Source organism: Lepisosteus oculatus, chromosome 1 (assembly GCF_040954835.1).
Source record: "Lepisosteus oculatus isolate fLepOcu1 chromosome 1, fLepOcu1.hap2, whole genome shotgun sequence".
Taxonomy (NCBI): Eukaryota; Metazoa; Chordata; class Actinopteri; order Semionotiformes; family Lepisosteidae; genus Lepisosteus; species Lepisosteus oculatus.
The window spans coordinates 14,406,729-14,429,588 of NC_090696.1; the positions used below are offsets into that span (position 1 = coordinate 14,406,729).

General features: G+C 45.1%; 2 protein-coding genes across 9 annotated transcripts in view; one reads left to right on the forward strand and one right to left on the reverse strand.

The window, feature by feature from the left end:
- The window catches only part of LOC102683303 (LIM domain and actin-binding protein 1), a 34,401-nt gene extending 18,787 nt beyond the window's left edge, over positions 1 to 15,614 (forward strand). For all 7 annotated transcript variants that reach the window (XM_015344289.2, XM_015344288.2, XM_015344286.2 and 4 more), the window contains 8 exons: positions 642 to 1,106; positions 6,800 to 6,872; positions 7,839 to 7,972; positions 8,965 to 9,054; positions 9,554 to 9,611; positions 10,717 to 10,808; positions 11,781 to 11,914; positions 12,523 to 15,614. In XM_015344289.2, coding sequence (XP_015199775.2) covers positions 642 to 1,106; positions 6,800 to 6,872; positions 7,839 to 7,972; positions 8,965 to 9,054; positions 9,554 to 9,611; positions 10,717 to 10,808; positions 11,781 to 11,914; positions 12,523 to 13,687 — 2,211 coding nt within the window. In that variant the 3' untranslated portion in view covers positions 13,688 to 15,614. The remainder of the gene's footprint in view (positions 1 to 641; positions 1,107 to 6,799; positions 6,873 to 7,838; positions 7,973 to 8,964; positions 9,055 to 9,553; positions 9,612 to 10,716; positions 10,809 to 11,780; positions 11,915 to 12,522) is intronic.
- LOC102683507 (ly6/PLAUR domain-containing protein 1-like) lies at positions 15,598 to 22,618 on the reverse strand. 2 transcript variants are annotated; one of them, XM_069196840.1, is made up of 3 exons: positions 22,267 to 22,618; positions 18,474 to 18,597; positions 15,598 to 17,515 (listed from the first exon to the last, which is right to left on the reverse strand). In XM_069196840.1, exons 1-3 carry the CDS (start codon positions 22,375 to 22,377, stop codon positions 17,283 to 17,285), a joined length of 468 nt encoding a protein of 155 aa, XP_069052941.1. In that variant the 5' UTR covers positions 22,378 to 22,618; the 3' UTR covers positions 15,598 to 17,282. The 2 variants fall into 2 exon arrangements, with proteins under 2 accessions (XP_069052941.1, XP_006629357.2); XM_006629294.3 differs by having other exon boundaries at positions 18,474 to 18,611.
- Between the last annotated feature and the right edge of the window lie 242 nt (positions 22,619 to 22,860).

Here is a 22,860-nt window from a genome sequence, read left to right on the forward strand (position 1 = left end):
ATTCTCAAGATCAGCCAATTCATTATGACAAGGTATCAACCTTGTTTCATGTGAAATAAAGGCTGCTATAACCTGACTAGCCAATGTACTACAATGGGCAGGACTGCACTTACAGCACGCCAGCAAAAGGTTTCTTTAAATCTTTCTCTTGGCCAGCACATTTCCGTTCTTTCCACGCAACTCTAATAATGGGAACTCGTGGAAGCAATTTATTAATAAAAATGTGTCTGATTTCAGTAGTGTGCAGGGTTCAGTTAAAATGAGCATGCAGTTTGTTACAAAACTGCATCGCTGTGTACCTCACTAATTTGAGGATGTCAAATTAAACCACAGAATTAACTAAGTGCTCCTGTATGTCGCCATTAGTGACTGCTGTGATCGTTTTATAGGGCGGATCTTGTCACTTAAATTCACTGAGGTGTCGTTGGGTAGTCGGAAAGATTTTAACAAGCTTTGGAAAGACAGTCCACGCGCCAGCACAGAGCTGTGCTATGTAGAAGCGTAACCGAATCTGAACTGGAATACACCAAACCGATAGCATCAGGATTTGGGATGCCCTGCAGGGCGGTTTGAGATGATGCTTAGAGAGGTGATTTTGCACTCACGAGCTCCTGACCAGCGGCGCCCCTCTCTTCCTGCAGGGCATCGACACCCTCCCACCTTCCTTTCGGAAGGGGAACCTGAGTGTGCTGAAGAAGAGGTGGGAGCAGCAGCCGGCCACGCACGACCCGCCGCCGCCGCCCACGCCCCCGAGCACCGCACCCCGGGCCCGACCCTGCGCCAGGCCCGACCCAGCCCAGAGCCCACCAGGGGAGTCGCGCAGCAGCCAGGACAGCGCCGGGAGGCCCAAGTCACCCGGTTCGGCACTCGTCCCTGGCAGCCGCTTCCGGTACCCGAGTGAGGGAGAGAGGGCCGGAGGAAGAGAGGAGCAGGAGGACGACGCGGCCATGGAGAGGAAGCTGTGGAGGCAGAACGATGGCGCCGACGGCGAGAGCATGGTAGCAGGCACCACCTCCCCTGGGGGCAGCGTCCACATCGAGAAGCCCAGCGTGCCCCTCAACAGCCTGAAGAGGCTGTTCGAGAAGGGAGAGAGCACACAGGGCAAGGTAGTTGTTCGCCTTTTTCGTTGTCTTCTTCTTCGGCTTTGTTTTCCTCATCTTCATAAGCTGGACACTAAACCCTTTGGACAATAAGCACCACCCAAACAAAGTGAAAGTACAAAGGTTTCCCTACCGTAGTTTATTCGCCTGGCACTTTTATCCAAAGTGACGTACATCCAAATCTATTTATACAGCTGGACATTTTAGTAAAACGGTTTGGGTGAAGCACCTTGCTCAAGGATACAATAGCACTGACCCCCACCTGTGATTTAAAACCACAAGAGTTACAAGCTCAGATGTTCTCTCAGCCTTCTGCATGAGCATCTGCTATAAACTGTGCATTATGCTCAGTGCCTCAAAGTGAGTTAGTGCTGTGCTTGTCTCCGTTCTATCTTTTAATCTTGTACTGAACCAGTTGGAAGGTTTATTCTATTCCGAAAGGAAAAGAAAAGAGACAATGTTTCAGCTGAAGCAGGACATTTACTAGAGCTCTTTGAGAGACTTACGTTACTCATCCCACCCATTATTTAACCCCATGACCTCCCAATCAGGAGTTAAGAAACCTAATTATTACTCCACTCTGCTCCCACAACCCTAAACTTAAAAACCAGATGTGTGAATATGGCGTTGTTTTAATGTGTTCATATTTGAATGGGAGAAAACTCTCTCACTAACTCAGGCGCCCCTCACATGCTCAGATGCTCTCACGCACTGAAGAGCACATTGAGGGTCTGTGCCACAGGCATCCCTCGTTTGTCTCAGGCCTGAGATGAGTCACAGAGGCTAGGGGGGTCACAGAATAAAAGAGGACTTATTCTCTCTCCCTCCTGCTTCTGCTGTGCTGGAGGGAGTGTCACCGGACCCAGTCCAGTGTGTCTACACACTGAGCAGAAGACTGGTGGTGTTTTCACCTCTGGCGACGAGGCAGAGGGTGTAGATACAAAAGGTCTGTGTCGGAACAGCGGGGCTTATTTCTCAGAGAAAACATCCAACTTTTCATCTACACAGCTAAAGCCTTCTTACTGCTTCTAACTGAAATGAACATTCAATATATTTATATATAGAAAACTTTTTCCACGGTAACAAGAGACAATAGTTCTTTTTATTTATTCTTGGAAAAGACTCAGGATTTGGTTCCTGGTAATTAGTCCTGCCAAGGAAGATGGAGAGAGAGTGTGGGCTATGAAGCTGGAATAATTTAAACCTTTGTGTTTTAAACAGTATCCTATTCCTGGAACTTCAATAGAATGATCAGTTCCCCCATGTTCCAGATCTTTAGATGAGCTCGGCACTGTACTGAGATGATGTGTTTTCTGGTTCCATTTATGCTTGTTTTTAAAGGAATTTCTCATAGAGGTATGATAAATTAACATCACCTTAAAACGTTTCTTATATTCTGTATGAGTTCAAGTTTACAGTTCTTAATCCTGAAGACTTTCATTCACAAAAATTCAACATTTTCCTTTCCCTTAACCCCACACGTTAAAACCCACCACTCCTTCTGAAAGCCAGCAACAGCTGACCTGTTAGTGCCGGGGACGTCAGTACTTCACAAGAACCGAGGACTGCAAATTTGAGGAGACTTTTTCTGGCCATCGTTCTCATTTTCTTATCAATTGGTGTCAATCTAGTGATCTGCTGCCGCCATCTCCTTGAAGCACCTCGTCTGCTTCAGCGGTTTGAAAATCACACATCCTTTAAGCTGGCACCCATCACGTATACCAAGATGTTTGCCTGATAGCAGAACAGATTGCATGAACATGTCTTTATTTTCGCAAGAGCCCGACTCCAGTCATGTGTGCCCTCGGAGGAGTGAGTCAGTTTCGGCGGTATTGGTGTGGTTAGGGTCTCTTTGGTTGAAGCCATGGGTTTCCCGTCTCCTCGTACTCCCAGCCACCCCCTCTGTGACATAGGCCGACCTGCCAGCTCACAGGAAGTGGGTCATGACTCGTCTGCCCTGAAGGAAATATGACGCCTGACTGTGCTGTGACCCCTCTCCCCTTTCTCTAAACCCGAGCGCCTGTTGTGCGCTGGTGGCTTCTTAGAGGGGTGATGTCACTGCTGGGGTATGTTCCTCATATGAATCAGTGCAGGGCTCAGACGTTCTTGGGTTTCTTTTTTTTTTCTTGCACTACGTTTCTGTTCCTTTTTCCATGAATTAGTGGTGATTTGCTGGCACGCTGTGGTGAAATAAGTTGATTTACCTGCACTCTTTCTCTCGTGCTGTAGCTGGTGACGAGAGTGAATTTACGCAGAAGGGCTTCTATACTTAGTAAATGTTCACATTTCAGTGGGGAATGTCCTTGTTCTCAAAATCTTCAGATATTCCCACTCTAGGCTGCATGTCTGGGCTTTTGTTTTGTTGTGCTGTACTGTAGTCAGTTGTGGTGTTATTTTTTTCAGTTCAATTAAAAAACAATCTCCTGTGTTCAGCCAAACATCTCTGCACACAACCCGAACTGTGATCCCAACCCTAAATGTACGCTATAACCCAAGGGTAGCTTCAGTTCTTAGCGTAACCCTGACTCTGAACGCAGCATCTTAATAGAGAGCTGCAGAATCTCTTTGGATTCTCGTTCTCTGAATAAAACTGGGGTGTGGGTAGTGGTGAGAGGTACAGAATCAATATGAGAAAAGTTCACCATTTCTGGTTGTTGGGGCTGGGGTGGGGTATATGTGCTCATGTCTCTATTGGTGTCAGCCTGTCTCTCCTCCCCCACACTCTGTTATCTCTTATACCAAGGAAGGCCAGATACACTTACAGCAGAGGGGTATAGTGGACCACGGAATCGTGTTTAGAACATCGGAAATAAATTCTTGTGCTGGTGCTGATCATCCCAGGCACCTCAGCTTCGCTTTTCTACAACAGCCTGGTATTCACACCATTCAAAAGCAGCGATAGGTTCCCGTTGGTGCTTGGCTGGTATTTTCTGCTTCTCTCAGCAGTGTAACGTGTCTGCACTGGCATGTTTGGATGAGATGAAACTGATGATATGACTCACTTCCCTGGAAGCTGCAGAATCGGTGCAATCAGAGAGAGCAAATTCAATTAATTTCATTATTGCAATGTCAACAAAGTTGATTGGAATTTTCTCCAGTGCAGCCAAGTTAAAAAAAAAACAGCAAAAACAACAAAACACACATTAAACTTACACAAAAAACACGTATCACACAATATACAGAGTACATATTATGGAATCAATGCAACGTCCAAAATCTGCATATTGAGGTGCCTAATAGCCTCTAGATTGGAGCTATTTCAGAACCAAACAGTATCACATTTAATATTTAAAAACTTCCTTCCCAAAAGGGAGAAGTATAAAAATGATCTGGTGGCGTGGATGGGGTCTGTAGAAACATTCTTAAGTGTCCGGTTGATGTGGCTGTCATAAACAGAAGCAACAGAGGCAAGATTGCATCTATGGAAGGTCTTGAATGCTGTACATATGACTCTTTCCAGCTGTTTCCTCTCTTGTTTCCTCGCTGTATTGCCATCAATTTTAATTCAGAATTAAAAGGAGCCTGCCAGATTAAATGATGATGTTGGAACAGAAGCTGGACCAATTTGCTTTTGAACCGGAAGGCACTTTCAGTTGTTGCTTGCTATAGAAGTGGTAAGAAAATCTGATCTCTATGTCATTGAGTAGGAAACGTTAGCTGAGTCCTCATTAGGTCTCATCACACTGAATCTCGTGGGTATTGCATTCCTCCAAATAATGTTAGCATGTCGGATCGGTGCATTTTTTGGTATTGATCAGACCTTTAATTCTGCCAGTTTTGTTGATAGCGCCCTTGGTCTCAGTTTGTCTCTGGATTGTGGCTGTCGTGTCAGACAGTGCTGTAGTAAAACGCTTCAATGTCTCCACACCCTGCTAATCCTCTCAGGTCTGTGTGGGTGGAGGGGAGGTATTTACAGCATTTAAAGGCTTATTCCTGCAATTGCCCCACAACAAGTCCCATCTTTACCGGCTGGCTCCAGCCTCCTCACCTCCTGGTCACATCGTCAGGCTGCCAGCAGTGCAGCCTGAATGGTCCTGACAATCAGATTTCCTGCTGGGCACCGGAGCTTAAATGGAAAACTTACTCAGACTCCTGTTGTGCAGTAGAAAGTCCCCTTCAGACATTTTCTCATTTGTGCAAACTGTACTGATGTGGAGGAGATCCACACTGCATTTTAAAACCACACATTGGTCCAGGCAAAGTTACTCATATTAAATGGTTGGTTACTTGAGTAGGTCCTCTTTGAGCTGCTCGTTTTTTGGGATCTTTATTCTGAATATTGGATAACAGAACCTGATTTAACCCAACTGGATTCTTTTACTGGAAAGCAATGGCTTTTTTATATGTTGCTCATCATTATTCCCAGTAACTTTGCTCTAAACCTCATCTTTTAAGTGTCGGAACACCAAACTTTGTTACCAAAGAGCATGTGGCGGGATTAAAACTGTTTTAAAGTTTATTCTGACATCATGAGACGGAAGCAGTTTGTGACACTCCAGATATGAATATTAATGAAAAATAATTCTTGTCAGGCATTAAAAAACAGAAACATTTCCGAAAAACATTGCAGCTTTCCTGCAGTGCCCCCTGCAGTGTAACAGTGTCTGCCATCAAGGAAGACCGTAAAACCAGGCTTCTGGTCGCAGACCCAGGCTGTGTCTGGCTGCTCCCTGATCTCATTACTGGATTAGGAGTCATGGTGGTTAGAGAGGTGGGGCTGTGGGCCAGCTGGCAGGCTGGCTGATATCCTGTACCTTGCTGTAAACCATGCCATTAAGTGCAGGTGAGTCTGGGGACTGTTGAAGTGATGTACACTGTCTGATCCACTCCCTCTCCTGGGCATTTAACCATATATAGAAGCGTTTCCTTGTATATCAAACTGCATTTCTACTTTTCTCAGAATACATTTTAGGAGATGCATGACTGAGTATAATTTAAGGTTCTTGAATTCAAGAATAAGAGCTCAAATGTCATCATTTTTTTATCCTAAATAACTGAAAATGTGGTCTCACAATTTCATTGTACACACCACAGAGTAATCACATACTGTAAAACCAAATAATTCTAATTATTTCCATCAGTTCTTTTTCATGATCAGTGCATTTTATGGAATGGAACAGGTAAAGGTTCATTCCATGCTGAAATGTGAAGAAAAGTCTGTTTCCGTTCTGTTCCGACACATGCTGACTCAGCTGCCTACTCAAGCATTTCATGAAATGTTTGTTTATATGGAAAATACCTCATCACCTGCCTACAATACATTGTCAATCAGGAAACGATGCATGTTAGAAAATGAGTCATATAAAAGATCAACAGCAAAACAATATAAAAAATAATTAATAGTGACCATTGGACAGCAGACTAGGATGGGAAGATGATTGATTCAACCCCAATGCCCAGCTCACACCATCAGGGCCCTTGTCAAGTGTGAAATCCCCCTACAGGCAATGTACTGATAGCCCACTCCAGCAGCTAGGGGGAGGAACAAGGGGCTTTTTGGTTTTTATAAATGCTCCCCAGGATGTGAGTAGACCTACACAGATTGCCACAACCCTGTGTGTGAGAGAGAGAGAGTTGACTTGGTGAGTCTTGGCTGCTGAAGCCAATGGAATAATTATGGAATAATTAGGTGCTCAACAGCTGGGATTGCTGAAGAACTCCATGGTTTTGATGAGCTTTATTTCTTTTTTTCCACCCAGGAATCTCGAGAGCCTGGGAAGACTGGAGCAAACAGCAGCTCTGAGGACATGGATCTGCGCCTGAGAGACAGAGGTACAGTTCAGAGTAACACAGTACAGACTAAACCGAGCGGCACAACGCAGTCCATATTGGTGCAGTGATTTTCAGGGCAGATTACAGCAGTAATATGCAGTCCAGAGGGTACAATATAAAGTTGAGAAATGCAGTAAAATACAGTACACTGCAGATTCATCCATAAAAAGGTAGTGTGTCTGTAGTAAAGACCTTTACAGTGTGACAGAGTGCAGTCGAAACCCATACTGTGCTTGCAGTGCAGTAAAGAGCAGTGGTCATGGCCTTATGTGTGAGTGAGCTCGGGGAAGTCTCTCACCATCAGCTCCAGCACCGGGGGACTGTGGCTCTGTGCTGCCCCATTGCTTTTCACACTGAACAATAATTCCTAATGCAAGAAATTGTTAAGGGTTAATAAAGTGATGTTAATGATCGTGTAAGCCACTATGACAACCGTTTGATTAGCATGTTTGTGGATGATGATGTTTTTCTTTATTGGCCTTTTGAATGATGACAAAAACAATTACAGACAGGAGATACGTCGTCATTATTATTATAGTTTTCAGACTCTTAACAAGCTATTTGTCTGTTTTCTAATCATATGGTACTGGAAGAGTTCTGATTGAATGTTGTTTTGTATTATGGTATTGTATCGTTGTATTGTATCATTGTCATATGTTATGTTTATGAATTCTTGATGCGCAAGAGGAATAACCTTAGGAGCAATAAAGGTTGATTAATTCCCTCAATTCATTCTGGAGCTTTGTGTGCATTGCCACTCAGCTCAATAGTAGCATTTGAATCCAAAGTAAAGTCAGTTAGGATGTAAAGGTGTCATGACTGGGGCTCCCCTGCACCATAGAAACAGACAGTAGCCCAGGGTTTTACCTTCGTCCGTGATGGTGTGTGTGTTTCTGACTGCGTTCATGAGGCTCTGTCATTGCCAGTGTGTGACTCCCGCTGCCCTTTCCATCTTCCCTGTCCCAGGTCACCTGGAGGGTCTCTCAGGATCGGGCGGATCCTCCCCAGACAAGCTGCTGGAGATGACTTCGCTGAAGGACAGAATGGCCAAGTACCAGGCTGCAGTCTCCAAGCAGGAGCCTCTCCCTGCGGGGCATGGGGTAGGAGCCACAGTTCTGCTTCCTCTGTTGCTCAGAGTGGGCTGTCTATCTCCAGCGTTGCTCTGTGTCTCCCGCACAGTTATAGCCCCTCTCTCTCGGGGTCTTCAGTGCAAGACACTACTCTCTCCGTTTTAATAACAATAATAATAATTGCTTACACTTATATAGTATATACTTTTCTGGACACCCTACTCAAAGCGCTTTACAGGTAATGGGGACTCCCCTCCACCACCACCAATGTGCAGCATCCACATGTTTTTTTTTTCCACTGAGAATTCACTTCCAGGGCACTGCCCTTCACCCCGGCCCTGAACTACAGCTTCACAAGAGCTACTGTAGCACATTTATTACAGCTGGCAACAAGTAAGCAAAGGAGATCCAAATATCTGACATGGATTTATGAAATACTGAAAGTTGTTTACCTCCCTCTACATAGCCTTTCAATCACTGATTAATTTAACTTAGTTCCCCCCACTCTGTGAACTGCTGAAAAGTGGTTTTGCAGAGCCATTAAGTGACGGCCATCAGTATTTCACCTTTATGCACATTATGCAAATGCTGCAGCCCTTCCGATGAATCAAAGTGAGATGTGATTTGTCTCCTAACAAAGGATCTCTCCCAGACACATTCCAGAGGAATCTGACTCTTGTTTTCAAATGAATGTCTATTCAGTCTGATGGCTCTTTTTCAGACTATGCAAAAGTCACTAAATGCTTCCTGATTATTTCAGGAGATACCTTGCTTACAACCTCTTGCTGTGCTGTATAGGGCAATGGTGATGACAATGGTCAGATCGTTTAGGAGATGGATGCCGATGTTCCAATTAACCTTCGTCTCTGTATTCAGTATCTGTGTTTTCTGTCCCCCTCTGAGTAGTTCTCTGTTGTTTTCAATGTGTGTTCTTTTTTTCCCCAAATCTTTTTCATTTGTATCAAACCTCGCTTACGGTGACATAGCCCCCTAACTCTTTATCCGTCTCTCGGCCTGTGAAGACGGAGCACGGTCTGAGCGAGGCAGAGCTGCGCAGCCACAGCGTGGATCAGAAGGAGAATGTACCTCCCAGCCCCCTGGACAAGCAAAGAGTGAGTCGCGTGCTGAGGAATTATTTTCAACCACGAAATGCTTTAGTGTCACGTTATGTGTAAGGGAAATAAAACTCCTGAGCAGCACGATGTGAATTACTGCACCCATCACGGAGCTGTGTGCGCTTATGTACAGTCATGAAGCACAAGTGTGTTTGTGTTTTTGTGTGAAAGAGCTGTTGGGGTGGCAGTGTCTCTCAACATCAGTCCCCTGTGCTGACACACCCATCTCTCTTCCCTCCTGAAAACCTAAGAAAGATTTCGAAAGTGACCAACAAAGCTTAGATGCTTCAGCCTGTCAGTATAGAACATTCCTTCAATATCCTTGTTAGTTCAGTGCCCAATTGAAACAAATATCCCTTCTTTATACCTATCCACCATGCTGTCTAGAAGATCTATGCAGACACATTTATAACAATACCCTCTCTTGCTGTCCTGCTCTCTCTCTCTTTAACCCTCAACATTTCACCTGCCCTCTCCCCCCTGTCTCCTTCCACAGAGCCCCTGCGCTGAGGTCAGTCAGAACAGCAGGAAGGGCTCCTCTGCAGACAGCACAGGTAAGCTGAAGTCTGTGCAGGACATTTTCAACTTGCCACCATGATCTGGTAAAACAGTTCTGATCGGGTATTGAAGCCTATCTGCAGAAGCTGACTGAGCTGCAGTAGTTTTTTTCAGACATCGAGCCTCTAATTTTGCAATGTCTGTCTGCTAAAATTACAATGTAACATTACTGGAACATCTTCTAATTCCAATATGCAATATTCCCTCAGAAGTCACTTCATGTTTTTGTGTGTTTTGCATTAGTAAGCATGAAATGTCAGGAAAAGGAGACCCATAAAATCCAGGTCCAGCAGCGTGAGTTCCCACATCTCCTGAAATCCTGGAAAGTTCATTTTTCTATGCCTGGAAAAGTCATGGAAAACATCTACAGGACTCTTACTAGACTGAAAGAGAGACTTAGCTCCGAAGTCTTGACATACTGAAACAGAAACAAATGTTAATAATTACACCAAAAGGTTAAGTATATTCAAGCAAATGACTGTGTACCAGAAAGTGGGAGACAGTCGATTGCGACAAAAGCTCATGGAAAATTCAGAAGTATTTCCTGGAGCGATATGGGGGAAAATAACTTCATAAAAGGCCTTCCAGGAACCCTTTTTTCTACATTTATCTTCCACCGCTGTTACCCATTGACATCATGCTGCACTGCAGGCTATTTCCCTGAGTGCAGCCTTGCTGTGGCTTCTTTGGCACTGTAAATAGGAGGGAGAGCTGTATGTGCCTTCTAGGCCTCTGGGCTACAGCAGCTCTTAAGTGTTGACCTGGGTAAAGGGGGAGGGGGAGTTTTAATTGAGGTATAAAGCAGCTGAACACTAATCAGCACGGCATTGTATTCTGCGCACAATGACCCTTTTAAAGAGGGAAAACTGGGATATTGTGTTGGTGTGAAGACACCACCTTGTGGCCAGATATTGTTATTGCACAGTCCTCCAAAAGTGGCGGACTGGGTAGAGCTCTTAAGTGTTCCTGTGTGAGTAGACTTTGTTGTCACAGAAATTCCTCACACTAATGAGGAAGTTGAACATTGCAATGAAATGTTTGATTATCTTCTGTCCCTTTCTTCTCTTCCTCCTGCCCTGTCTCTCTCTACCCGCTGTCTAGGTGAAGGGGAGAGCAGGAAGCTGTCCAGCTCCGTTCTCAATCAGCCTGTGTCTTCTGGACCCTCCGAGACTGCCCACCCCAAACCTGTCAGGGTGAGACTGGTTAATAAGTACATCAAAAATCAGCAGCATGCAGGAAATCTGCTGGTTCAGAAGATAGTGCTTCTGTCCGATTTACACTGAACCTGTCCCAGGGCTGTATGTGGTGCTTACCCTCCCTTTGTCCCATGTGCAACCTTAACCCTACCCCTGTCCCGGGGCTGTATGTGATGTTTACCCCTCCCTCTGTCACCTGTGTAACCCTAACCCTACCTCTGTCCCAGTACTGTATGTGATGATCCCTGTCCTGGGGCTGTATGTGATGTTTACCCCTCCCTCTGTCACCTGTGTAACCCTAAACCTACAGTCCCAGTACTGTATGTGATGATCCACTAACCCTATCCCTGTCCCGGGACTGTATATGACATTCCTCCCTTCCCTCTGTCCCTCTGTGTATTTTTCTATACAACCCTTCTTACAGTTAGTATCTCTTTGACTGTTTCTCTGTTTTGCAACTATCTCTCCATTTCTTCCTGTAATTCCCCTCTCTCTTTTCCTCTCTTTCCTCCCTCTGTCCCCATGATCCCGGACGGTCAGTGCTGACGTGTGAGTATGTCTCCTGCTCGCTGGTTTGCATGAGACTCCCCTTTGCAGCCAGGGCTCATCAGAGTGAAAGTCTGGTGTAAATAGACACCGAATTACTCTCTTTGTTTGCCAGCTGCTGCATATTTTCTTAAGCCACAATTTAACCCAACCGTGGGTCGGTTTCAGGACCTCTTGGCTTAATGAGACACAATAAACTTTTCTCAGAGATGGACATGTCCCTACGAACCAAAATGAAATTCACCGTGACCCAAACAGCTCCCACAGTTGGAAATGCATTCGCTTTTGCATAGTGAAGGTTATAAAAGTGGGTGGCGTGGTGGTGCTGTGGTTAGTATTGCAGTCTCCCTAGGCAGTGTGCGGTGTGGCCTGCCCATCACTGTGTGGCTGACAGTACACGTGCCCTTTCGTGTCCGTCTGCAGAAGTTCCAGCTGCCAGCACGTGAGACGTGTGTGTCCTGCCAGAAAACCGTCTATCCACTGGAGCGCCTCATCGCCAACCAGCAGATCTACCACAACGCCTGCTTTCGCTGCAGCCACTGCAACTCCAAACTGAGGTAAGAACGCCAGGGGGTTGGCAGCCTGACTACGCAGACGCAGGTGAACACTGGGCTGCGCAGACGCAGGTGAACACTGGGCTGCGCAGACGCAGGTGAACACTGGGCTGCGCAGACGCAGGTGAACACTGGGCTGCGCAGCTCGGCGGTTATCTGGAAAATGCAGCAGAATTTATCCTGACAACCAGAAACAGCTGATTCACGATTGATGAAGCCGTCAGATTTTACACTTATAGTGCTCAGAAGTTCTTTTATTTAATACTGTTGTGAAGTTTCTAAGCTTTTTTCCTAATCTGGCATCTTTAGAAGAAAAAATTCTACATATTGGAAAAGAAAGCTTGAATTAACACCAAACACGCCTTATTTTAAAGTATTAGATAAGTAGTCAAGTTTTTAACTACCTGCAAAAAAGTGTGGGTCGTCCTTGACATGAGCCTAGTTTTTAGCCGCTGATCGGACAGTTTTCAACTCAATTAAAGTTTTCCTTGTAAGGCTATCGTCCCAGAATTGGTGCCCGGATCTTTTTCAGATCGTTCTTAAAAATAACCCAGTTTATACTTTTCTGAAATGTTGACTATCCCTCTCTCTCGTCTCCCTCTGCTGGCCAGCCTCAGCACCTTCGCCTCCCTGCACGGGACGGTCTACTGCAAGCCGCACTTCAACCAGCTCTTCAAGGCCAAGGGGAACTACGACGAGGGCTTTGGGCACCGGCCACACAAGGAGCTGTGGGAGGCACGGGCCGACAGCGAGGAGCCGGAGGCGGCCAGCGAAGCCCTTAGGGAAGAGCGGGTACAGCCGCCCCAAGAAACGGCGCCGCCGGACAAGCGAGAGAGCCCCCTAGTGGAGGAGTCGCCCCTCGCCAAGGTCAATATCCTGGCGGCCAGCCTGGAAACCCGGGCCCAGGCCGTAGCAACGCCGGAGAGGCCCACCTCCGAGAAGCCGGCGGAGACCCGGCGACTCAAAATCGCCTGGCCGCCGCCTTCCGATGGGGAGAGGGGTAGCCCCGTGGGCGGGGTCGGGGAAGGAGGGCCGGTGAAGCCCTTCAGGGCCAAGTGGCCCCCAGAGACGGAGTCCGGGGCCCCTCCGGTGCCAAGTCTGGAGCGCAGCGAGATCAGCAGGCTGCGGCGCAGCTCGTCCCTGAAGGAAAGGAGCCGCCCCTTCACTCTGTCCCCCAGCCCCGCCCCCGCGGCGGCGCCCGCCCCCCGGGAACGGCTTCGCCAGCAGGGGGAGCTGGAGAGCCGGGGGACAGGGGAGAAGAAGGAAGAGGCGGGAGAGAGGGAGAGGACGGCGGAGCTGGAGAGCTGTCCCGCCCCAGTGCCGCGCGGCGCTGAACCGGAGAGGAAGGGCACCAGGGAGGAGGAGAGGATGCAGGAGGAGAGGGTGGAGGTGACCGGCCCCGAGCAAGGTGTGGTGAATGGGGATTCTTCCCCAGAGGAAGAGGATGAGGAGGAAGACTCTGTCACAGAAGGAGAAGAGAAACCAGCCACACAGCTCCAAGGACAGAGCGAGGAGGAGGAGGAGGAGGTGGAGGAAGAGGAAGAGAGAAAAGAAGAGGAAAAGGAGGAGCTCCAGCATTTCTCTCCCCTGCCACCCAAGCGTGCCGCCTCTCCGGAGGTTCTGACCCCCGAAGTCAAACACAACCGCTCTTCCCAGGACGTGGGCTTCTGGGAGGGAGAGGAGGATGGCGGGAGGGTGTCTGTGGAGGAGCTGATCAAGAAGAACCGCTACTATGACGATGACGATGAAGAGGAGGAAGAGGAGAGGGAGGACTGACCCACCTGTTTTCAGGAAGCTTAAAAAAATCTAGAAAAAAAAACAGTATGAAACAGTGTCCTAATATCAGTCTTCAGAGTAAAGCCATTATTACTGGCTGCTTTTAATGTTTTAGTTTTCTTTATGCTGTCTCAGAGCCAGAGCGAAGAGGAATGAACAAAGCTGTTTTTTTAGTCACACACACACACACAATGCTCAAGAGCCTTTTTAATTGTATTTTTTGGGCTTTTTTCGATGGAGTCAACTGAGTTCACGGCAAGCTTTCTGGTGCACAGTGAATGACTTCTAACTTTTGATCTTTTGTTTCCTCCTCCTGTGGTACAATCCTGATCACTATGCCTGGATGGGCTGCCTATGCCCATCATTCCTGACCCCCTTTCCTTATGAACAGAGCGTTGATTTGAGCAAAGAAGCAGAGAAACCATTTGAAACTCATACTGCAGATTATCTGAAAAATCTATGATTGTTTTTCTGTACAGTTCTCTTTTGTATGTTGTACACTGTGATTTTTTTACAGAATCACTATGATTTATGAATGATGCGGTTCTAATACAGGGATAAAACTTGAGCTTCTGAGTGAGGGTGTGGCATGTCACCTTAATATAATACCTGTGAACTGGAAAGCCTCGCATTAACAAAAATGTAGCTCTGAAAAGTTTTTATTACATTTTATTTTTGTTGAAAACTGCTATCCTAATATATGAGGCAAGAATTGGGATGATTTAACAGGTTAAAATACAATGATCCAAAACATACAATCTTTTAATTCTTTTTTAGATTGCAGTTTTTGTTACAGAGAAAGCTTATGCAGTTAAAAAGTGGATTGCTTGTCTCATTTTGTTCCCAGACCAACCAGGTTTAAATAGGACAGCCTATGAAATTATAATGGACTCAGACACGAGCTCTCTGAGTTTCAGCTACAGGTGAGCTGCTCTAAACTAGGTACTTTCAGAGAAATGCTTTATTACCCCCTGTAGACACCCTGCTATTCCAGTAAAGTTTGCAATCTTGAAATATACTGCCCCATCAAAAAAGCATTAGCAGATACCCTTAATTGTGAGTGCCTCCATCTAGTGGTGATCACCTCTTCATTAAGTTGAGGTGTTGGTAACATTACATCTTTACAGATGTCTACAGATGTGTAGCACCACATAACCAACTGCGGAGATGGAAGATGATGGGATCAATCCATTTATTTAGCTTTTCGTATTCTCATTCTGTCTTTTTTGGTGTGTTTGTCTCTACCAACTTCAGCTTGTTAACCCCTGAGGCTGTCTGAATGAATGCATTAGCCAGGTCTGATGTTGCCTTCCGTCATGTTTCAGAGTCATGTGCATGAATAGTTTTACCTCTTGCAAGGCCACTGAAATCCATCTTTTTTTCCTTTATAACAGTACACTAAGAAAAAGACCTGGCAACTTAATACTTTACAGCCTTTGGAAGTCAGGGATATACCACATGCTGGCCGATTCCCACTACTATGGAGGGGATAGGTCACTTCTATTGCACATGCATATTTGTAGGACAGTGCATAATCATGAACAGTTTTACATGTTAGTAATTTTTAAAGTGTAACTGTCACACCAGTTAACATTCATTTCTGAATCTGCTTTATAAATACAGTATGTGCTAGTGTTTTTGTGCACTGGACACTTCAGTTCCAGAGCACTCAAGATACTACACAAGGAAAAAGAAAAAGGAGTCATGGAGGTGGCTTGTGTGCGAATGAGGATGATGAAGGAGTTTGTTTGTAGATTTTGTCATGTTTGTTTTTTTTTGTCTGGAGATGTTTTTTAAAAGTGGGCTCAAAGTTAACTGGAAACGAATCTCATGCACACCAACAAAATTTTCATTTTTATGTGCCGTCTCAAATATTGTAATCTTAAACATTCCAGTTTTCCTGTTATTAAAGTTGTAATTATTATTATTTTTGTCCTCTGTCTTTTTTCCTAATGTGTTTCATTTTCGGGCAAAGCTTAGGAAATGTAAGACGTCTTTGAGCATGTCTGAAGCTAGAGCAGACTCTGCAGGGCAGTGATGCTACTGTAGTGGTGACTTGAATATCCCTGGAAGCTGCTGGAAAGGGTGAAGAGTCTGGTTTTTATTGCACCTGGGGTCTAAACAATCACAGTGATCACTTGCTCATTTGGGCCGATTGGAGTTAAAGATCTTGAAAAACCTGATGGTGGCCCCAGAAGGACCAGGCATAAAATGCTTTTTTTTTAAAATTTTGTTCTCACAGGTTTGTATTAGCTTGGCTGTGACAGGACCAAATCAGATAAGACCTAATTTCCTACAGTGTATCAGTTTGGCCAATCTGTCACAGAACAGGACACTCTGGAATGAGCTCACAGAAGAACAAGAAATTGTAATGTCTGGTTATCAATGGATGTCTTTTATGTACATAAAGAAGGACTGTATTTCTTCGCTCTGGAGAGGAGGGTACTGATAATGAGTATTTAAACTCCTGAAAGGTTATAGTCAATGCAGGGGGCCAGGGTTGGATGTTAGACACACTCCTGAAACCACAAATGGAAACTGAGAAAATGTGTATTTAGGTTTTAAGTTTAAGTTTTAAGTTTGAGGGACTAATGTATCTAGCAAACAGCTTTGATCAGGAGACAAGGCTGGATTTTTTTAATAACAGGACAGTTGAGGGTTTTCTGCCTTTTTCTGCATTCTCTCTTAAAAGTGCAGTGGGTGATCTTCCCTTTTCCCTCCGGCACATATTCAAACATATTCAAAATCCAGGAAAGATTCAAGACTGGTTTTTGATTTTTGGGGGCAGAATAATTGTCCATGGTCTTGCGTTCAAGATCAGTTCCAGTACACAAGTGCTATTAAAGGCTCGGTGTACAAGGTGTATTAATCCAAGACATGAATAACCCAGTTCCCTTTCTTTGATTAAGTTGCATCCACAGGTGTAGACACAACACCTGTGTGCACAACAGTTACTGAGGCTCCACGAAGACTTCACAGCACAACATATTCTCCCGCAGAAATGTGAGATCCTGACGCTAAGAAACAGCTTCACGGCGGTGCCGATTTCGAAATAAGGCACTGATACGCCGCTGCTTCAGGAACTTGCACATGACGACAAATCTGAATGGCTAAGCAGCTCGTTTGCTGTCCAGAGGCATTGCAGCTTCTTTACCTTTTTATAATGGCAAGTGCAAATGTAGCGCCTTGTCACGAAGGCCCACGCCATTACAGAGAGTTACTTATGAAGGGAGCACTTGGACTGTGCTGCAGTCTGTCCAACATTCAGCGCTGCATAGCACAACAGAGAGCAGGGCAGCAGGAGGAATGGGGAAGTCGCCAGTCCACACAAACACTCAAGGCAACAGTCAAACACAGGAGCTGTGCTGCCCCAGCAGCAGCTCTCGTCACTGAAAGGCCAGGTCTGCTTCCCATGTGGATCAGCCACACGCTAACAAAAATCCCCTCTTACCGATTTTGCCAAGAGGAGGTCAAGTCCCGGTGCAAATGCGAAACAAGCAGACCCTCTGCAGTTCTTACAGGAGAAGCCCCAGGAGGGAACGCCTTCTTCCCCTGTTTCTACATCAGGGTGGTTGGTTTAAGTCAGTGGGGGGGTCTAAAGTGGGGGTCCCAGCAGTCCAGGCAGCAGGGAGGCAAGCAGGGCCAGCGCGGAGGGGCAAGGGGCTGGCGCGGAGGAGATGCGAGGTGGGCGCGGGCCGTTGCACAGAGGGGTGTTGCAGCAGCTGATGCACACGGAGCCCACGCGGCCAGGCGAGCAGAAGGACTGGTACCCCGCCGACACGATCAGACAGGTGGAGAAGGAAGCGCAGGCTTTGCGGTAGGACACCCCTGCGGGGACAGTGACATCCAGACAAAAGTCAGACCCCCCCCCCGGCTGGGGACGGAAGTAGATGGTTGTGCGTCTTCATACAGTATGTGAGTTCAAGCAACGAAAACAATCATTTAGAACCACCAAAGCATTTTCATCACCTGCTGGTAGCCATTTGACAGAACAAGTCACGTCAGGAGATGCCCCAAAGAGAAACAAACTTTTGGATGTAGAGCCTTCCTCAAGTGTGACACCTCAAGAGGCTCTACAGCCAAAACATTGTTTCTACTTCTTATTTCTCAGTGTAAACCTTTCCTTGTTCCTTTGCGGTGTTCTGATGCAGCCTCCCCACTTGATCATTTAAAATAGAAAGTGATTGCTTCTGTGCCAAGAGCAAAAAAAGAAACGCAGAGCCCACAGATTACAGTGAGTGCGTTCCTGATCAGCTGTTTTAATCTGATCAGGAGAGTACAGTAAGTGTAGAGCACAGTGCACAGTGATCAGTCAGACACAGCAATGCACAGAGGCAGGTAATCTGTGTTGAAAAGTTGAAAAGACATCTCAAGGATTTTGTCATAGGAGTGGGGGGGAGATAGAATTTGTTCCAAATAGAAGTAAAATTGAAATTGCACTTCAGATGAGTGCAGTATGGATGACCTAAGAGTCATGGCTAACTCTTTCCCCATTACACAGCCTTCTAGAAGTGTCTGACAGAAGAGCTGTCGGGTAACCACAGGGGCTACCTGCTACAGTTACAGTTGCCCTTCAGGTCCTCCAGATACTCAGGCCCGTCCTGTGGGCTGAGTAGAGGCTCTTGTTTGAGGAGACCCATCTCCAACAGCGTCACTGCTTATCAAACTGGGATCCTAGGGCCCTCACATCCTGAAGCAGTGTGTGGACTCACCAATTTAAGTGCCTTGACTACTGTCTTGAGAATAGCCTGCCTTCCAGTATAGCAAACCAGTGCCACCCACTTACCGTTAGTCCCAACCAGTATCTCCTTCTGGCAGGCGTTCTGGATGTTGGCCGTGCAGTTGACAATGAACTGGGGCGCCGAGCAGTCGTTCTCCAGCAGGTACTCCTCACAGTGGTAGCACTGCATCTGCAGGGCCCATCCTGAAGCCCCCAGCGCAGCAGGCCGGTCGGCCACCCAGGGGAAAAAACAAACGCGTTTCAGTCTCCGGTTACGTCAGCCAGCGCTTGCTCCTCCAGGGTGTTTACAGGCTCTTCGGCTTTTTGTGCCGAATCAAGATCTTTATTTTCATAGCTGGGTGTCCAGAAGCATTGATTTTTACTCATTTTTATTTTCTTTTTCTCTTTTTATGGCCTCTACAGTTTGTCGCTGTGTGTTTGCATGTGTCCTGCAAAGGACTCTCTTCCTGGGCTTTATAGATATGCCCAGGGTTGCTGTACCAAAAATATGTTTGTTGATGTTTTTTCCCTCTGTAATACGGGAAACCATCACCTTCCTAAAGAGATGCAATTACACCTGAACGTCCGCAGATGGCGCACTTTCTCTATAATTGTTAAAAGTTAAAAGGTTTGTAAGAAAATACTTCTGTGAACGAATGGAGTAGACTTTGCCCCCCACCCCCCACCCCCCTTACGCAGGGAAATTGCAGCTTTGTTTGAAAACAATGAATACGCAGTTAGCATTAAAAACAGTGTTTTCTGAAGAACAGACTGTACTTTTAAACTTACTATTTAACATCTCATTAAACTTATACTTCACTGCTTTCCAGTATTAGCTGAGAAACTTTTTAGTTGGCTCTGTTTGAGAATAAGAAACTTTTATCCACAGTCTTACAGGTCACACAGTCAGCCCTGTCTCCATGCTGAGAAAGATTTATGTCTGGGCTCTTAACATCCTCGTTCTTGCTAAAGTCTCATAAATGCTGGTCATGTCTGGCGCTCGCTGTCTGCCAGGCAGCACTGCCAACCCTGCTGTTTCCACTAATGTTGACAGAATGACCCACGAGGGACAGGGGGCAGGGGGTTCACCAGAGGTCGTGGTACAGAGAGCAGAGTTGTCAACAGTTGCAGGGAGACCTCTTGTAATCAGTTCAGTGACTCAGACGCCCTGGTATACATAGATATGGGGAATCAGTGTCCCAGGCTGTACGTGACTCTCCAGACAAGCGTCTGCTCTTTAATCCAGACAGAAGGATAAGACGTGTTGGGCACAAAAACTGTACCTGCCAGTGCCAGGACAGCGACAGAAGCTGTTGCTCAACAATCACCCTGTTGGAAGGCAGATCATTTCAAAGGTTAAGCAATACTGACATTTATGTCAGTGAAAAAAAAAAAAAGAAATAAATATCATCATCCTGTCATAAATTATTTACATGCTCAGTAATTTCATAATTTTGTATTCAGTTCCTGTGCTACACTATTCTGTTTCTCCTGTTGTTTCCACAGACTGCACTAATTGATAGTTGAGGGAGTGGATTCTGAATAACTTTCTGAAAGCCCATGGTATTCATCAATGATCTCAGATAACTGCAGTCACAGGTTATCTTCTAGATAACTGCAGTCAGTAACATAGCAGTCTTCCTACAGAAATGCACTTTATGAGAAGAGATATGGAGAGTTTTACTGATGACAGAATTTCCCATTTCAAGAGTTACTTCTTTAGCTGCAGCCACTGTTTACTTTGACATGGTAAACAAGAGGAGGCTGGAGGAACCTTTATCTAGGGAGCAAAAGCGCTGTCAGAGGGAGCAATGACATCGTCAAGCCTGCACTTCTGCAGGTCTCCAGTGAGCCCTGAGGGCTGGCGTGACAGCTTGCAGTGTAACAGAATCCAAATGTCACACTTACAGTAGGAGGGCATGTGCTTGCTAAATCTAAGCCATGCTCTATCACATTGCTTTCACCAATGGGGATCCGCAACTAATTCAAACGACAGGTCAGCCAGTGCTTCTGACACCAATCACTTATGTTTCTTGGAGTGACCTTTGAGAATGTGAACTGGCCAGGCTGAAGAGGCCATGGGGCATGTTAGCCTGGACCTCTGACCTATTGAATTGGGCAGAGCAGTGGCTTTGTGGCTAAGGATCTGTGCCTGTGGCTGGAAGGTTGCTGGCTCATATCCCGCGGCCGGCAGAGGAATCCTACTCCGTTGGGCCCCTGAGCAAGGCTCTTAACCCCAACTGCTCCAGGGGCGCCGTATAAATGACTGACCCTGTGCTCTGACCCCAAGCTTTTCTCCCTGTCTGTGTGTCTCCTGGAGAGCAAGCTGGGGTATGCGAAAAGACAAATCCCTAATGCAAGAAATTGTATATGGCTAATAAAGTGATTTTATCTTACCTTATGGATTAATTTATACAGTTTACACCCATCACTGTAATTAGATTAGATCACTTTATTAGCCATACAAGTGCTGTAAAATAAATGGCACTATTATCAGAACTGTAAGAATGATTCTTATAGTTATTTTATTTGTACTCAAGTGCATCATGAGTGCCGGGAGCACAACAAGTTAAAAACAACAGAAATTAACACATACAATACTTGAATTACCTCATTGTGTTGCATTACTGTTTTGGGGGTAACTGGCTTTGTATTTTAAGATACTGTGTGCAGTATATTTCTAGTTTATTAACATGACATTTTAAACCATGCACATCATCTATTAGAGGTCTGCAACAGTTTCTTTAGTAATAATTGTTATTGCAGTTTACTGCAATATCACCGTAAGTACTGTAATAATGATTTTCTAAGATCTTATAATCAGTATCCAAATTATGCCACAGTTGAAGACCCGTCTGTTGTTACTCTGTGTTCTTCTGTGAACTATTATATATAAAATAATCTAAATTCTTCTTACTGGTTATTACAGATGTTCATTATGTGAAGCATATTTTGAAAAAGTGAGTTTGCAATTAACAGTAACATATACTATACTGTTAGATTGTTTCCCTATACCTAAATGTAGTTGACTGACCACAGGATATTTTGCAACTCTGGGCTACAGCTCCTATCCTATGAATTTGTAACTACTGTTTTAAATTTTAGAAATAAAGCTGTTTATTTTTAATAAACAATTAGTAAATTTGTGCTTTGCAGTAAGAGAATTCAAAATTCAATTTCTTATTGTCCAGAAACCTAGTTTAGCTGTTAGTTCCCTTCCTGGATTTGATTGACTTTAATTTCTTATAATTATGTTTTGCATCATTGTGGGGTGATCACACAATTACAAAAACACCGTGTCTGTGTTCTCCGTTACAAAGCGGCGGGGATCACAGAAGAGGAACGGTATCTGACCAGTGTAAGATGCCACAGCATTGTCCTAGGAGTGCTTCTGTTGTGAACTTGGTAATACAGTAACACATCTTGAAGGTTATAATACAGTATTTGTCTATCCTTCAACACTGATTAGGAGACTCCATCTCTCTGCTTCATATATTTCTAGTGCGTCTGTCCAAAAGAGAATCGCGGTATCCAGATTCGTTATGAGGATCACAGGGTCTCAACCTGTGCAATATCCTGCGCGTAATAAAATCCCACACAAGTAAAGATTATACAATTAAACACTGGCGTTAATTGCTTAATAACCACAAGCAATAAAAATTCGACCCGATGGAATTTAAAATTGTGTAGATTCATATACAATATACAATAGATATTTAATAGATATACTTATATAATGGATATACTTAATATAATAGACTGATCGTCGATTAATGTAAAATGGGTTAAAAATGTTCATGCAGAAGGTTTACAGTTAAACAGTCAGGTTGCATGATACGGTCTGAACGATCTAACTCACCTGAAGTGAAGACACATCCGCACAGAGTTGTACAAAACAGTAAAAAGCGCATTTTCTCAACAACTCCATTAGCAGGTACTGTCCTGTCCCCCGAAAGACAATATTGAGCATTCATATCATAGTGATTATTATTATTATTATTATTATCTTTATGTTCGGCGCGGTTGATAGTGAGACAGGCGCGCTGTCTCGACTTGCTGCGGAGTTGGCCAGGAATTAACTGAAACACAGTCCCTTGGACCTCTTGCGCGTATTAAAGAGGCATGGACGTCATTACAGATTCCCACCTGGAAGCTGAGAATCAGTCGCAAGGTATTGTGCACCATACTTCTGAGCCACACGCTTCCCTGATCCTGACGTTTCGTTATTATTACATCTTTTTGTGCAGATGAGCCACTAGCAAGCCCAGCCCCTAGGTTGCGTCTCTCACACTCGATAATTGTACTGTTTGGTGCGAATGCGACTAATTTAGTCTCATTGCTTATTAAAGCTACAAACAACTATAGACCGTTTTCTAAGACAAAATCATATTTTTGATAATTTCACAGTCTTACCATACCTGACAGAAGAATTTATGTTTTAAAATCACATTTT